The 15,904-nt window shown below is 39.6% G+C and overlaps 1 protein-coding gene across 4 annotated transcripts in view; it reads left to right on the top strand.

The window, feature by feature from the left end:
- Positions 1-15,904, top strand: part of FBXO11 (F-box protein 11) — a 98,616-nt gene that overhangs the window by 54,512 nt on the left and 28,200 nt on the right. For 2 of the 4 annotated variants that reach the window (XM_004029204.5, XM_019021094.4), the window contains exons 2-5: positions 11,250-11,377; positions 11,519-11,600; positions 12,016-12,160; positions 15,004-15,133. In XM_004029204.5, the coding sequence (XP_004029253.1) occupies positions 11,250-11,377; positions 11,519-11,600; positions 12,016-12,160; positions 15,004-15,133 (485 nt within the window). The remainder of the gene's footprint in view (positions 1-11,249; positions 11,378-11,518; positions 11,601-12,015; positions 12,161-15,003; positions 15,134-15,904) is intronic. The other 2 variants (XM_019021095.4, XM_019021096.4) reach the window with 1 other exon arrangement.

Here is a 15,904-nt window from a genome sequence, read left to right on the forward strand (position 1 = left end):
GTTAAAATAGAAAATTATTGTATTTTATGAATTTTGACTCTTAGGAAATATTGAACGTGAAAAACTAGGGGAACAAATATGAGAATGGAAGAAAACATTTTTAAATGTTCCATTCTGGGGAGAGACTATTTTACACTCCTTTTCCCAAAAGCAATGAGAGAAAATGTCTTGGGAGAACAGAACGTGTGATACATAACAGGAAAGAATTAAAATAAAGTTAAGCTATTCTCAAGAGACTTTAATCCTTGAATTAGTAGTTGTCAGTTGGAGATTTTCTTTTAATCAAACTAAAGTTATGAACTTTGGTCAATTCTGGGCCCACAGACATTTTTTACTTGTTTTTTAAATTCATTTCAAATTCATGAGTCTGTGGACATTTTCTATATAGAGTATTGTTAATTTTGACATCAACAGATAACAGTCCACTTTACATCATATGGCTACCTCTCAAAAATTGAATGGCACGTCTACCATGAAACAATATTGTACCATATGTACAGTATGATAGCTATGATAGCTAGTCTATGCTTTCTGACTCCCCGTTCCTAGTGTAGTGTATTTTCTGAGTAACAAAATTCTCTTATTTATGTCCAACCCAAATGACTCACTAATGCTTGAGATCTACATATTTAGTTTTATGTTGGGCATTTCCACTTGAATGTCTCACAGGTACCTCAAAACTCAAACTCGAAACCGTTAACTCATCTTTTTTCCCCACCTTCAATCTCCAAAGTCACTGCCTTAGTACATGGCACCACCATCCATTGGATTGCCCAAATCAGTATTAATTTGGTTCCAACCTCTTCTCCACCCCCCAGCCCACCATACCCACTCTTCAAGTTTTATGAGCTTTATCTTGTATCTCATATATCCATTTCTTCCATATTTATTACTGTAGCCATCTTCCTCTCTGAGTTGTATTGTGCTGTAGCTCCCTTACTGGTCTCCTCCCACCAGTGCTATTCATTTCCAGTTGTTTTTGCATTGTTTGGGTGATTTTCCTAAAACCAAAATCAGAACACATTACTGTTCTTTTAAATACCCTTCAGTGACCATATTTTGTTTTTAAGATAAGGTCTAAATTATTTTAAGTGTTTGTAACAGCCTTTATAATTTGGCCTCTGCTACATAGTATAGCCGTACATATGGAGCAGCTGGCAGTTCCTTGATACCTGTGCTGGAGATGAGCACCTTCAGGTCTTCACACACACTATTCCTTCTGCATAACTAACTCTCAGTTGTCATCCATTTCTCAGCTTGGACTTTCTTCAGAAAACCTTACACCAATACCCACATCATCTAAGATTGGATTAGATGTTCTTAAATATTCCCTCAATACTTTCTGCTTATCCTTATCAGCATGTGACACACTGCATTATTACTGCCTGTTTAGTTGTCTGTCTCTTAGGCTCTTGAAGAGCAAATACAATATTCTGTTTGATCGACCTGTGTCACCGATACCTAGCACAGTCCATGGCAAGATTTGGCTTTTGAAGATTGTTACTAAGTAACGAAAATGCACATTTTTTTAAGTCATTTTAAGTATAATGATCCTGTAGTGGCAAAAATTCAGTGTAAGAATGTATGTGTGTTAATAACTGAATACATTAATGGAAGTATTATGTAACAGTATCCTAAATAAATAATTTTAAAATGTAACTATAAAATCAGAAACATTTGCTTACAGCAAGTCAAGCTTTTAAAAAGTTTTTTTAATTATAACTTTACTTTTGGGATCTCTATTATAAAATATTTCAATTTTAAGTAAACCATGTAACTTTATAAGTATTTAAATTTTATCTTGATTTCCATTTGTGAATTTTTTTTAGCAGTTAGAGAAAAGCTGTGGTAGTTTCCAACTGTGTTAGAAACAGTTGTCAAGTGTGGTTCCTTTACGCCATGAGACTGGGAGCTGTTTCTAAACACAAAGTTGTTAGTCACACAGATTTGCCTAAGTTTCCAATCTGATCTGTGACTTTGGGTAAGTAAATTGGAATTTGTATATTTGTGGGGAAAAAAACTTCTGTCAATTAAATTCCATAAACTACTCTTAACTTTATAACCTAAAATGTGTAGACTTTAAACCCCAGCCAATCAATAGTATAGTTTTTTGCAAACTTTCAAGGTAAAGGGTATATAAAAATCAAGGTATTCTGCTAGGCTCAGAATAAATAGAGTCAAGACAGTTAGGAATCTTATTTGAATCCTAGAATAAATTTTCAGTGCTACATTTGTTATCAAAGATGTCAGAGATTATTTTTTAATTAAAGAAACATGTTTATTTTCCAGAAGACTTGACTTATTTCTGTGGTTCCTATTGATAGTGAAGATTGTAGTGTATTTATAGCATAGGATTTTTGTAGTAAAATCTAGAAATTATAAAATAAATTTATATTATATTATATTATATATATGTGTGCAAATAGCGTACTTTTAAATTGCATATTAACTTTTTATCCTTTAAGACAGTGGTCCCCAACCTTTTTTGGCACCAACGACTGGTTTTGTGGAAGACAGTTTTTCCACGGACTCAGAGGGGTGGGTGGTTTCAGGATGAAACTGTTCACCTCAGATCATCAGACATGCACCACATAATTAGATTCTCATAAGAAGTGCACAACCTAGATCCCTCGCATGTGCAGTTCACAATAGGGTTCACACTCCTATGAGAATCTAATGCTGTGGCTGATCTGACAGGAGGCGGAGCTCAGGCAGTATTGCTTGGTCGCCTACCACTCACGTCCTGGGTGGCCCAGTTCCTAACTGGCCCCGGGGTTGGGGATCTCTGCTTTAAGAGAACTGATAAAGGTTTAGTGAAAGATATATATGTGTGTGTGTGTGTGTGTGTGTGTGTGTGTGTGTGTGTGTGTGTGTGTGTGTGTGTGTGTTTGGTTGTTTTTTTTTTGTTTTTTTTTTTTTTTTGAGATGGGGTCTCGCTCTGTCGCCCAGGCTGGAGTGCAGTGGTGCGATCTCAGCTCACTGCAAGCTCCACCTTCCGGGTTCACACCATTCTCCTGCCTCAGCCTCCCGAGTAGCTGGGACTACAAGCACCCGTCACCACGCCCGGCTAATTTTTTGTATTTTTAGTAGAGATGGGGTTTCACCGTGTTAGCCAGGATGGTCTCAATCTCCTGACGTCATGATCCACCCGCCTCAGCCTCCCAAAGTGCTGGGATTACAGGCATGAGCACTGTGCCTGGCCATATGTGTGTGTTTTTATATACACACACAGTCTGTCTAACACAGTCATGCACCACATAACAATGTTTTCATCAACAACAGACTGTATATGATGGTGGTCCCAAAAAATTATGATACCATATTTTGTTTATTTGTTCGTTTGAGACAGAGTCTCGCTCTGTCACCCAGGCTGGAGTGCAGTGGGTGTGATCTTGGCTTACTGCAACCTCCTGGGTTCAAGCGGTTCTCCTGCCTCAGCCTCCTGAGTAGCTGGGCCTACAGACGTGTGCCACCACGCGTTGCTAATTTTTGTATTTTTGGTAGAGACAGAGTTTCACCATGTTGACCAGGTGATCCCAAACTCCAGACCTCAAATGATCCTCCCGTCTTGGCCTCCCAAAGTGCTGGGATTACAGGCATGAGCCACCACACCCAGCCATGATACTATATTTTTACTGTACCTTTTTACTTTTTAGATAGGCAGTTATTTACCATTGTGTTACAATTGTCTGCAGTGTTCAGTACAGTACAGTAACATGCTGCACGGGCTTACAGCCTAGGAACAGTAGACTATACCATTATAGCCTAAGTGCTTAATTTCTTTTTTTTGTTTGTTTGAGACAGAGTCTCACTCTGTCACTCAGGCTGGAGTGCAGTTGCGCAATGTCAGCTCACTGCAGTCTACACATTTCAGGTTCAAGCAATTCTCCTGGCTCAGCCTCCTGAGTAGCTGGGATTACAGGTGCCCACCACCACACCTGGCTGATTTATTTTTAGTAGAGATAGGGTTTCACCATGTTGGCCAGGCTGGTCTTGAACTCCTGGCCTCAGATGAACTGCCTCCTTGGCCTCCTAAAGTGCAGGGATTACAGGTATGAGCCACCACGACCAGCCTTCTCAGAACGTATTCTTGTCTTTAAGTGATCAGTGACTGTATGTGTCTGCATTGTCCAATTAAGGGTAGCCACTAGCTGCATGTGGCTTTTGAGCACTTGAAATATGCCTAGTCTGAATAGAGGCATGCTGTGTTACACATACGTACTATTTTCAAAGATTTAGTATGAAAAAAATGTAAATTACCTCAGTAATAATTTTATATTTACATGTTGAAATGATATATTTCAGATTTAATATGTTAAGTATATTAAAATTTCACTGTTTTATTTTTTAATGCAGCTGAATTACATATGTGGATTGCATTCTGTTTCTGGTGGACGCTTCTGGTCTAGAACATTTTTTCTAACTAAATTTTTCTGTAAATTATAGTTAAAATTGAACATTTTTGGTAGAGGGTTATTTTTAAGTCTGATTACAACTTGACATTAGTCATTGGCATTAATATTCTATTAGATATAAAAATGAAAACCATAAAATCAAAAAATTTTTTAACAAAAAAAAAATTTTTTTTTTTTTTTTTTTGAAACAGTTTCGTTTTTGTTGCCCAGGCTGTAGTGCAATGGCATGATCTCCGCTCATCGCAGCCTCCTTCTTCCAGGTTCAAGCGATTCTCCTGCCTCATCCTCCTGAGTAGCTGGGATTACAGGCATGCGTCACCAAACCTGGCTAATTTTGTATTTTTAGTAGAGACGGAGTTTCTCCATGTTGGCCATGCTGGTCTAGAACTCCCAACCTCAGATGATCTGCCCGCCTGGGCCTCCTAAAGTGCTGGGATTTACAGGCATGAGCCACCACGCCTGGCCAAAATTATTTTAAGGTCTTGCTTTTAGACTTGTTGGCACAAAACCATAACTGATCCATGATTTCGTGTTTCTTGGGTTGGAGCCAGTTTGCCGCATCTATCATGGATCATTGGCTTTATTCATTTTTATTTAATGTAACAAATATTTTTTGTTTCATGTATGCTAAGTCTGTTTTTGGGGAATACTTCTCCATAATTTCAGGAGGGAACAAAAAATAATGGATCTACATGTAAATGCATTTGTGGATTCGGATGTTGGAAGGAAGTTAAGGCAGTTCTTGTTTGTTTGTTTTTTTTTTCCTGTAAAGTAGGAGATAAGCCACCACTAGTGATGGCTTCTACGAAGAACTCCCTGAATTGAGTAAAATTAAAGGGTTCTCCATCGATGGGAATCAGTATTTATTGAGTACTGATTGGGCACCAAGCTAAACACTGAAGAATATAAAAGAGGGCACCCTTTTTACCCTGCCTCGCCGTCAGAGCTTATAATTTTGTTAGGGAAATATGGCATATAATAAAAAAGTAAGTACAACATAAGGCAGCTAAGGTATAGTAAGGTATATACGGTATATATTCAGTACTACAGGAGTTCAAAAGATGAAGCGAACCCAAATGACTAGAGATTTCTTTTAAGCTTTCTGTTTTGCTGCTTATCACAGTAGTAGCCAACTTATCTTCCCAGAATGATCCCTTTTTAAGTAACTTCTGGCACTGTACTTGATTCTCAGAACAGTCAGTAGTAATTTAATATGAGAACTATGTAGAAATTAGCACATATTCTTCAGCACAGAGTTCAAAACAGTGATTTTATAACTCATGAGCACTTTAGGACAGTATTTACAAGTGGGAAGTTGAGATTTCTGTGGTATTCATGACTTAAATCATGTAGCTTCTTGAATTTATTTGCTGTACATTTTAGGATGCAAATGAATTAATCAGCACCTTCTCTTTCCTGTTAGGACCTCTGAATTCCTTACTTTTCAATCTTTACTATTTGCTAAGTCTTTGGTGAGAAGCAAAGGATTCCAGGGTGGGGTGGGTGGGTGTCTGTAGTAATAAGGTCCACAGATTTTAAAAAGGTGAAGGTGAGGAAAGGAAGAGGGAGTTGTATAGGAAGAAAAGTTTGAGAATGTACTTTTGAGTGTTGTAGAATTGGACTGACTACTGAAGGAAATGACAAACAAGCTGATAGAGACATTAACCCACATGCATGCATACTACAAACATATCAAAATGAAATATGTAATAAGGGCTGGGCACAGTGGCTCATGCCTGTAATCCCAGCACTTTGGGAGGCCAAGTTAGGCGGATCACTTGAGCTCAGGAGTTTGAGACCCATCCTTGGCAACATGGCAAAACCATGTCTCTACAAAAATACAAAAATTAGCCAGGCATGGTGGCATGCACACCTTTAAACTGAGGTGGGAGAATTGCTTGAGCCAGGGAAACGGAGGTTGCAGTGAGTCGAGATCCCACCACTGCACTCCAGCTGGGTGACAGAGTGAGACCCTGTCTCAAAAACAAAACGAACAAAAGAAATACGCATTAAGAACAAAACTATAAACATATAACTAAACTTTTAAGGAAGGAAAGAAGAGGAGGAAAATTCATAGGTATCAGAAATCAGAGAAATAAAATCAGAACAGTAAGCGGGAGCTAGTGTTGCTGTATATAGCACAGGGGGCTTTTGGTCCTGCATATGTTCTAAGGGGTCTGGGGTTGAACTTTATTGCACATATGGGGATAGGAAAAGGCCTTGGGCCTTTTCAAAATATATCTGAAACAGAGACCCAGGCATGTGGCCTAGAGCCTGAAATAACTTCCCTAATTATGCATACAGATTAGAAAAAGTGCCCACTAGTCAAATGCTCACTCAAGAACAAAGTCAATGACAGAACAGTCTAAGAGAGAATATAAAATGTGAGTGAAATGATTGAAGAGATAAAAGAAGGAAATGAAGCATTGAGGTAATAGATCAGTGTGAAAAAGAAACAGTAAAACTTGGAAAAAATTAACTTTTAGAAATTAAAAATATAATCATGGAAATTGGCAGTAGATGGGTTAAATTTCAGATTAGACAGATACTCTTGCCTTGGCTGAAAAGCAAAAGTCTAACAATAAATGGTTAAGAATAAGCAAATCTAGGCCAGGCATAGTGGCTCATGCCTGTAATCCCAGCACTTTGGGAGGCTGAGGCAGGCAGATACCTTGAGGTCAGGAGTTCGAGACCATCCTGGCCAACATAGTGAAACCCCGTCTCTATTAAAAATACAAAAATTAGCCGGGCGTGGTGGCGCATGCCTGTAATCCCAGCTACTCGGAAGGCTGAGGTGGGAGAATAGCTTGAACCCAGGAGGCAGAGGTTGCAGTGAGCCGAGATCACGCCATTGCACTCCAACCTGGGCAGCGGAGCAAGACTCATCTCAAAAAAGAAGAAGAAGAAGAAGAAGCAAATCTAAAATGTAATCCATAAAAGTAAGAAATTGAAAATAAAGGATTTAAAAAAGACTAGACTGACACAAACCAAAACAGAAAGCTGATAGACCAAAAATAGATTTGTAAGGCAGAAAGCATTGTTAGTGATGAAGAAAGCCATTACATAATGAAGATGATGAAGAAAGCCATTACATAATGAAGAATGGAATAATTCACCAGGAAGAAATAGTTATCTTGAATCTGTGTGTCGAAATAATATTGTCTCAAAGCACATAAAGCAAAAATTTGCAGGCAAAAAGAAAAAAAAGACTAACTACAAATATAGTGGAAGATTTCAGCACATTTCCTTCAGAAGCCAATGAATAAACCACCACCACCCTCAACAAAAGTGAAAAAATGTAAGCATATAGACTATTTGAACAACACAATTAACAAGCTAGATCTTTTTAGACATGTTTAAACCGTACTCTAAAAATTAGTGTTGATGTTCCTTTCAAGCACACATAGGACATTTACTAGTCATATTATTAATATACAAACATTTATAGAATTACACATATTAGACCTCAAAGGGAGAGAGTTCCACAAATGCCTAGGCGTATCATACTGGCTGCTTTTTGTGATTCCTGCAGTACATGGAAAATTTACAAGCTGGGCACATTGACTCACAGCTATAATAATCTCATCACTTTGGGAGGCCATGGCAGGAGGATCACTTGAGCTCTGCAGTTTTGAGACTAGCCTGCACAACATGGTGAGACCTTGTGTCTACAAAAAAAAGTTGTTTTAATTAGCCAGGTGTGGTGGTTCACATGTGTAGTTCCAGCTGTTTGAGAGGCCAAGGTGGGAGGGCTGCTTGAGCCCAGGAGATCCAGGGTGCAGTAAGCCATGATTGTGCCACTGTATTCCAGCCTGGGTGACAAAGTGAGACCCTGTATCTTTTTTTTTTTTTTAAAGAAAAATTTACTTGTTTTTCCAAGTTTCATTTGAAAGTGATGTTAATCGAATAATATTTAAATGAAATAATAGTAATTGAAATACTTCTTGAACTCTGCATATGAGCCCAGGCATACTGTGTGTTTTACATATATTTAAGTTTTTAGCAGCTTTCAATTATAACATACTATTATCTTTAATAGATGAGAAAATGTAGGCTTAAAAATGTTAATTTACACCCAAGGTTAGCTGACTGGAAATCTCTACTTTTAAATATTACACTTTTACAAACTCTCTCCCCTTTTTATACCTTTGTTATTATGAAATATAGCTAGGTAGAGAAACCTACATAAAACACAAATACAGAGCTTGTTGAGTTATTATTAAGGTATTATCTTTGTAATACCAACAAGTCAAGAACTAGAACTTTGCCAGCCACTACTAAGCCTTTTATGTTTCCCATTCTAATTATATTCTCCTCCTGTCGGGCGCCGGTGGCTCACGCCTGTAATCCCAGCACTTTGGGAGGCCGAGGCGGGCAGATCACGAGGTCAAGAGATGAAGACCATCCTGGCCAACATTGTGAAACCCCGTCTCTATCAAAAATACAAAAATTAGCTGGCCATAGTGGCGTGCACCTGTAGTCCCAGCTACTCGGGAGGCTGAGGCAGGAGAATGGCTTGAACCCAGGAGACAGAGGTTGCAGTGAGCCGAGATCGCGCAACTGCACTCCAGCCTGGGCAACAGGGCGAGACTCTGTCTCAAAAAAAAAACTGATATTCTCCTCCTTCCCCACTAAAAGCATCTGTATTATAATCATTTTCTAGCTTTTTAAAAAATAATTTGGCTGGGCGCAGTGGCTCACGCCTGTAATCCCAGTCCTTTGGGAGGCCGAGGTGGGGGGATCACAAGGTCAGGAGTTAGAGACCATCCTGGCCAACATGGTGAAACCCCGTCTCTACCAAAATACAAAAAGTTAGCCAGGCATGGTGGCGTGTGCCTGTAGTCCCAGCTACTCAGGAGGCTGAGACAGGGGAATGGCTTGAATCCAGGAGGTGGAGGTTGCAGTGAGCTGAGATCACGCCACTGCACTCCAGCCTGGCGACACAGTGAGACTCCATCTCAAATAATAATAATAATAATAATTTGAATACCAAAGTGTACATTCTTAATGTGTTTTATAAAGTTTCCCTTATTTTTCTCCCACTGTTTTTGTCCAGTTTATTTGTTAAGAAACTGATAGTTGGACCTGTAGAGTTTCTTACAGGTTTGATCAGATTCAGGTTTGATGTTTTTGGCCAGACTTTATAGGTAGTGGTATAGGAGATATATACACTACTGGTTGTTTTTGTGATTTTACAAACTATTGGTACTCATTGGTTAAATCTGTTAACTCAGAGATAGCAAAATGGTGATTCTCTAATTTTATTATCTCTTCATTACTGGAATGTTTCTATAGAGAAGCTTCCCCTCATCTAATACTTTGCTACCTGGTGATTCAGTTTATGTAAGAAAGGAAGAAGAAGTGTTTGCTTATTTTGTGTTATTTACCAGTTTTGTTTTTTGGTTTTTGGTTTTTTTTTTTTTTTTGAGACAGAGTCTTGCTCTGTTGCCCAGGCTGGAGTGCAGTGGCACGATCTCGGCTCACTGCAAGCTCTGCCTCCCGGGTTCACACCATTCTCCTGCCTCAGCATCCTGAGTAGCTGGGACTACGGGCGCCCGCTACCACACCAGCCTAATTTTTTGTATTTTTAGTAGAGATGGGGTTTCACTGTGTTTGCCAGGATGGTCTCGATCTCCTGACCTCGCGATCCGCCCACCTTGGCCTCCCAAAGTGCTGGTATTACAGGCTTGAGCCCCTGTGTTATTTACCAGTTTTCAACATGATGGGTTGGTTTCCACTAGCATCTTTCAAATAATCTTTTTTTTTTTTAATTTTTAAAGTATTATTATGAACTCATAGATGGATGGATTGACTGACTGATTTTGAGACAGGGTCTTGCTCTGTCACCCAGGCTGGAGTGCAGATGTGTGATCATAGCTCACTGCAGCCGTGCCCTGTTGAAAGCACTTTGGAGGCCAAGGTGGGAGGATTGCTAGAACCCAGGAGTCTGAGACCAGCCTGGGCAATATAGTGAGACCCCATCTCACCAAAAAAAATTGTTTTTTAGTTAGCTGGGTGGTGGTGCATGCCTGTAGCCCCAGCTGCTTGGGATACTGAGGCAGGAGGATTGCTTGAGGCCAAGAGGTTGAGGCTGCAGTGAGCTGTGATTGGGCCGCACTCCAGCCTGGGCAACAGAATGAGACCCTATCTCCAAAAAAAAAACACCAGACTACCCTCTGGCACCCTTTTTACCCTACCTGGTATCTCATGCACTATATTGAGCTGTTCCTCTTCATAGACACACTCCTTGCCAAGCTGCCTTCACCATATATGGTCTCTAACCATGTAGTACCAGTTCCCTTCCCACTCCTCTCAGCAAGTGGACATCCTCCTCACCTTTTTTTTAAAAAAAAGTCTTCCATGGCTGGGCGTGGTGGCTCACGCCTGTAATCCCAGCACTTTGGGAGGCCGAGGTGAGTGGATCACGAGGTCAGGAGATCGAGACCATCCTGGCTACCACGATGAAACCCCATCTTTACTAAAAATACAAAAAATTAGCCGGGCGTGGTGGCAGGCGCCTGTAGTCCCAGCTACTCGGGAGGCTGAGGCAGGAGAAAGGCGTGAACCCAGGAGGCGGAGCTTGCAGTGAGCCGAGATTGCGCCACTGCACTCCAGCCTGGGCGACAGAGCGAGACTCCGTCTCAAAAAAAAAAAAATCTTCCACATTTTATAGAAATCTAACATTTCTTTCATATGGCTATCCAGTTGGTTGGAATTTCATATAAAACTTATATCTGCTCCCTCCCGAATTTGAAGTTTTAAGAAAGTTTCCTGTATCCATAGAACTTTTTTTTAAAAGGGTATAATTTTTCTTATTGCTTTTGTTTATAACAGATGATGATGTGCCTGCAGATATGGTTGCAGAAGAATCAGGTCCTGGTGCACAAAATAGTCCATACCAACTTCGTAGAAAAACTCTTTTGCCGAAAAGAACAGCGTGTCCCACAAAGAACAGTATGGAGGTAACTTTAAATGTAGTTGCTTTTCTTTTTGTAATGAAAGAATTTTCAAGAAACAAAAAAGGGAATGTCATCCTTTTTTAGAAGTAATGATTATGGATGGTAAGAATATTTGCTTTACTAGTTTCTGTTTTGTTTTTGAAGGGCGCCTCAACTTCAACTACAGAAAACTTTGGTCATCGTGCAAAACGTGCAAGAGTGTCTGGAAAATCACAAGATCTATCAGGTATTTCCTGTGGGAAAGTAACAAATAGGGTAAAATAATTTTTTTTAATTTTGCTTGATACCAAAAAATGAAAATTAAATGTATTCGAGTATTACCTTTGGGATTCAGAAAGTGATTATTACAGAATAAACTTTAGAACCCTGACCTCTCCCTCTGACTTTTATTGTTGTATAAAAATGCTTTTTATGTATTTATTTTAACCATTTCTGAGATGGCACATAATACCTAAAAGAAGGAGTACTTTTGTTAGTTCAGGATAGAGATAAATATGTGTTACCCATGAAACCCACATGCTTATAAAATGACCATTATCCAAAAAAAAAAAGCTATTCATTAGATAAAATGAAAACTGTGTTCTTTAAATAATGAGAAAGTTATTGCTCGAATGATAGTTTATATGTTAATCTCTTTATAGCAGCACCTGCTGAACAGTATCTTCAGGAGAAACTGCCAGATGAAGTGGTTCTAAAAATCTTCTCTTACTTGCTGGAACAGGATCTTTGTAGAGCAGCTTGTGTATGTAAACGCTTCAGTGAACTTGCTAATGATCCAATTTTGTGGTAAGTAAAAACCCATTCCTTATTAACTTGAGATATATTATTTGTTGCCCAAAATGGTAAACATGGTAGGAAAGTCGGTGCGGTGAGTTGGTAGTTACAATTAGTTGGAACAAAATTAAAATGCTTATCAATTCCAAGTTACAAATGGGGGCTGTCAGTCCAGGTGGTATTTATAAATCAGTAAATGAAGTATTTTATCTGCTGTTTATCAGTTAATAGCAACTGATTGATTATGGGAAATATTTTTCTTTTAATAGCTTTTTAGAAACATAACAGTGTAATTTAAAATAGCTAATGAATTTTAAATCTGATAGATTAGAATGTAGGTTTTATATATCACTTTTGGAAAACAGTTGTATTCATGAATCTTTAAATAGTTCATGCCCTTTGACCCAGTAATTCTACTTCTGAGAAGTTTTTTTTGCTTTATGTACAGATTTTTCATAACAGCCTAGTTAATAATGAGAAAAATTATAAATAATCTAAATATCCAGAATTAAGGGAATGAACTGCGTAAACTGTGTAATGTGTACTTGGAGAGTTGTGATATAACCACTAATAGTAATTTTTACAAAGAGATTTTCATTTGTTTTTTGAGAGACAGGGTCTTGCTCTGTCACCCAGGCTGGAGTGCAGTGTCGCGATCCTAGCTCACTGCAGCCTCAACCCTCTGGGCTCAAGCCATTCTCCCACCTCAGCCTCCTGAGTAGCTGGGACCACAGGCATGTGTCACCATGCCCAGCTAATTTTTTTTTTTTTTTTTTGAGACAAAGGGTCTCACTCTGTTACTCAGTCTGATCTTGAACTCCTGGGGTCAAGTGATCCTTCTACCTCGGCCGCCCAAAGTGCTGGGATTATAGGCATGAGCCATCGCACCCAGCCCAAGTTTTTAATAACATGAAAAAAATGCTGTTATAAAAAGTGAAAAGAGGCCAGGTGTGGTGGCTCCTGCCTGTGGTCCCAGCTACTCCGGAGGCTGAGGCAGGAGGATCATTTGAGCCCAGGAAGTCAAGGCTGCAGAAAGCCGTGATCGTGCCACTGCACTCCAGCCTGGGCAGCAGACGGAGACCCTGTTTTTTAAAGAAAAAAGCAGAGTACAAAATTGTATATGCTATATAATCACAACTATAATAAATGATCTGTAGATAAAATGAGTGGAAGCAAATATGGCAGACTGTTAATAGTTAATATATTGAAACTGTAGTTCTTTACACTTCTTTTTTTTACAACGGTTATATGTATTTTATGATGCACAAAAGGTGCACCATATATATATATATATGTTTTTGTTGTTGTTTTTGATGGGGTTTCGTTCTTGTTGCCCCGGCTAGAGTGCAGTGGCACAATCTTGACTCACTGCAACCTCTGCCTCCCGGGTTCAAGCAATTCTCCTGCCTCAGCCTCCTGAGTAGCTGGGATTACAGGCGCCTGCCACCATGCCCAGCTATTTTTTGTATTTTTAGTAGAGACCGAGTTTCACCATGTTGGCTAGGCTGGTCTTGAACTCCTGACCTCAGGTGATCCTCCTGCCTGGGCCTCCCAAAGTGCTGGGATTACAGGCATGGGCCACTGTGCCCGGCCCACACCTTACATTTAAGAGAAAAATTACAAAGGAGAAATGAGAATGAAGAGCTTTAGAACAAAACAGCATTGCTCACTGTACCAGAAATGATAATAGTTAGCCATTACTCCAGTTTGAAGATTTCATTGTTCTTGATAGGATATAAATGGACTGAAGATATAGGACAAATTAAGTTCAAAGTATTTTTACTGAAAATTATCTTTTTAGGCTAGGCGAAGTGGCTCACGCCTATAATCCCAGCACTTTGGGAGGCTGAAGTGGGCAGATTACTTGAGCCCAGGAGTTTGAGACCAGCCTGGGCAACATACTGGGACCTCATTTCTACAAAAAAAAAAAAAAATCAAAAAATAAGACGAGAGGATTACTTGAACCTGGGAGGTTAAGGCTGCAGTGAGCCATGATCACGCCTCTGCACTCCAGTGTGGGCAACAGGAGTGAGACTCTGTCTCAAAAAGGAAAAGAAAGAAAATTATCTTTTTAAGTGATAATCATGATGTTTTTACAGTAAGGATAACTTTTTTTCCCCTTCCTGAGTAAACAGTTTGTAAGGAAATTGAAACTTTTTGTTGTTCTGTGTGGACTAATTTTCATACGCAGTTACATTGTGAAAATTTTCGCAGGAAAACTAATTTTCGGCCAGGCATGGTGGCTCACGCCTGTAATCCCAGCACTTAGGGAGGCTGAGGTGGGTAAATCACTTGAGCTCCAGAGTTCGAGACCAGCCTGGGTAACATGTGCCTGTAGTTCCAGCTACTTGGGAGGCTGAGGTGGGAGGATCATTTGAGCCCAGGAGGCAGAGGTTGCAGTGAACTGAGATTGTGGCACTGCACTCCAGCCTGGGTGACAGAAATAGACTATGTCTCAAAGAAGAAAAAGAAAAAAAAACATAATTTCCATATGCAACTACACTGAAAATTTTAAATGTGAAAAATACGTTTTCACGTTTTAAATCCTGTTTTTAGCTGTGCGTGGTGACGCATGCCCATAATCTCAGCTACTCAGGAGGCTGAGGCTGAAGAATCACTTGAACCTGGGAGAGGGAGGTTGCAGTGAGCCGAGATCATGCCACTTGCATTCTAGCCTGGATGACAGTGAGACTGTGTCTCAAAAAAAAAAATCCTGTGATTTAATATTCATTTTTGTCTATTCTTACTTTCTTACTCAAGTTTTTGAGGCCTCAAATAATTGTTATAGTTGTTCAAAACTGTATTAATCTAAAGGACATTTTATCAAGAAAATTTTAATTCCTTTCTCTGTTCAGGAAACGATTATATATGGAAGTATTTGAATATACTCGCCCTATGATGCATCCTGAACCTGGAAAATTCTACCAGATTAATCCAGAAGAGTATGAACATCCAAATCCCTGGAAAGAGAGTTTCCAGCAGTTGGTATGAAATATAAATAGAATATATTGGTTTATATTATACATTTGTAAATAACTTTCTTTTAAGAAATAAGTTTAGGCTGGGCGTGGTGGCTCACACCTGTAATCCCAGCACCTTGGGAGGCTGAGGTAGGAGGATTACCTGAGGTCAGGAGTTCGAGACCAGCTTGGCCAACATGGCGAAACTCCATCTCTTCTAAAAATACAAAAATTAGCCGGACGTGGTGGCGCGCGCCTGTAGTCCCAGCTACTTGGGAGGCTAAGGCAGGAGAATCACTTGAACCCAGGAGGCAGAGTTGCAGAGAGCTGACATTGCACTGCTGCACTCCAGCCTGGGCGACAGAGTGAGACTCTTGTCTCAGGAAAAAAAAAAAAGTTGAGTAGGTTTTAATGAACATTTGTCAACCAACAGAATATTCAGCAATTCTTTTCACTACTGACATATCCCCCCATTAATAAGTTAGTACAGTAAGCATTAGTAGCCTGAGAGCAGTTGTGATTTCAATGGGTCTGTTTGAACTTGTATTTAAATTATTAGTGTTCAGCAGTTGTTTTAAAGTTCCACATTTAGCTTAATTGTTATACGGCCCTTCGTGAGTGAGTCTCAGCTGGAGATGATTTTGCTTTCTGTGGGACATTTTGCAATGTCGGGAGACATTTTTTGATTGTCACAATGGGAGGAGAGTGTGCTGCTGCTATTTGGCTGGGTGAGGCCAGGGATACCTCTAAACATCCTACAGTGCACAGGACAGCCCCCATAACAAAGAATTAACTG

This window comes from Gorilla gorilla, chromosome 12, assembly GCF_029281585.2.
Source record: "Gorilla gorilla gorilla isolate KB3781 chromosome 12, NHGRI_mGorGor1-v2.1_pri, whole genome shotgun sequence".
Taxonomy (NCBI): domain Eukaryota; kingdom Metazoa; phylum Chordata; class Mammalia; order Primates; family Hominidae; genus Gorilla; species Gorilla gorilla.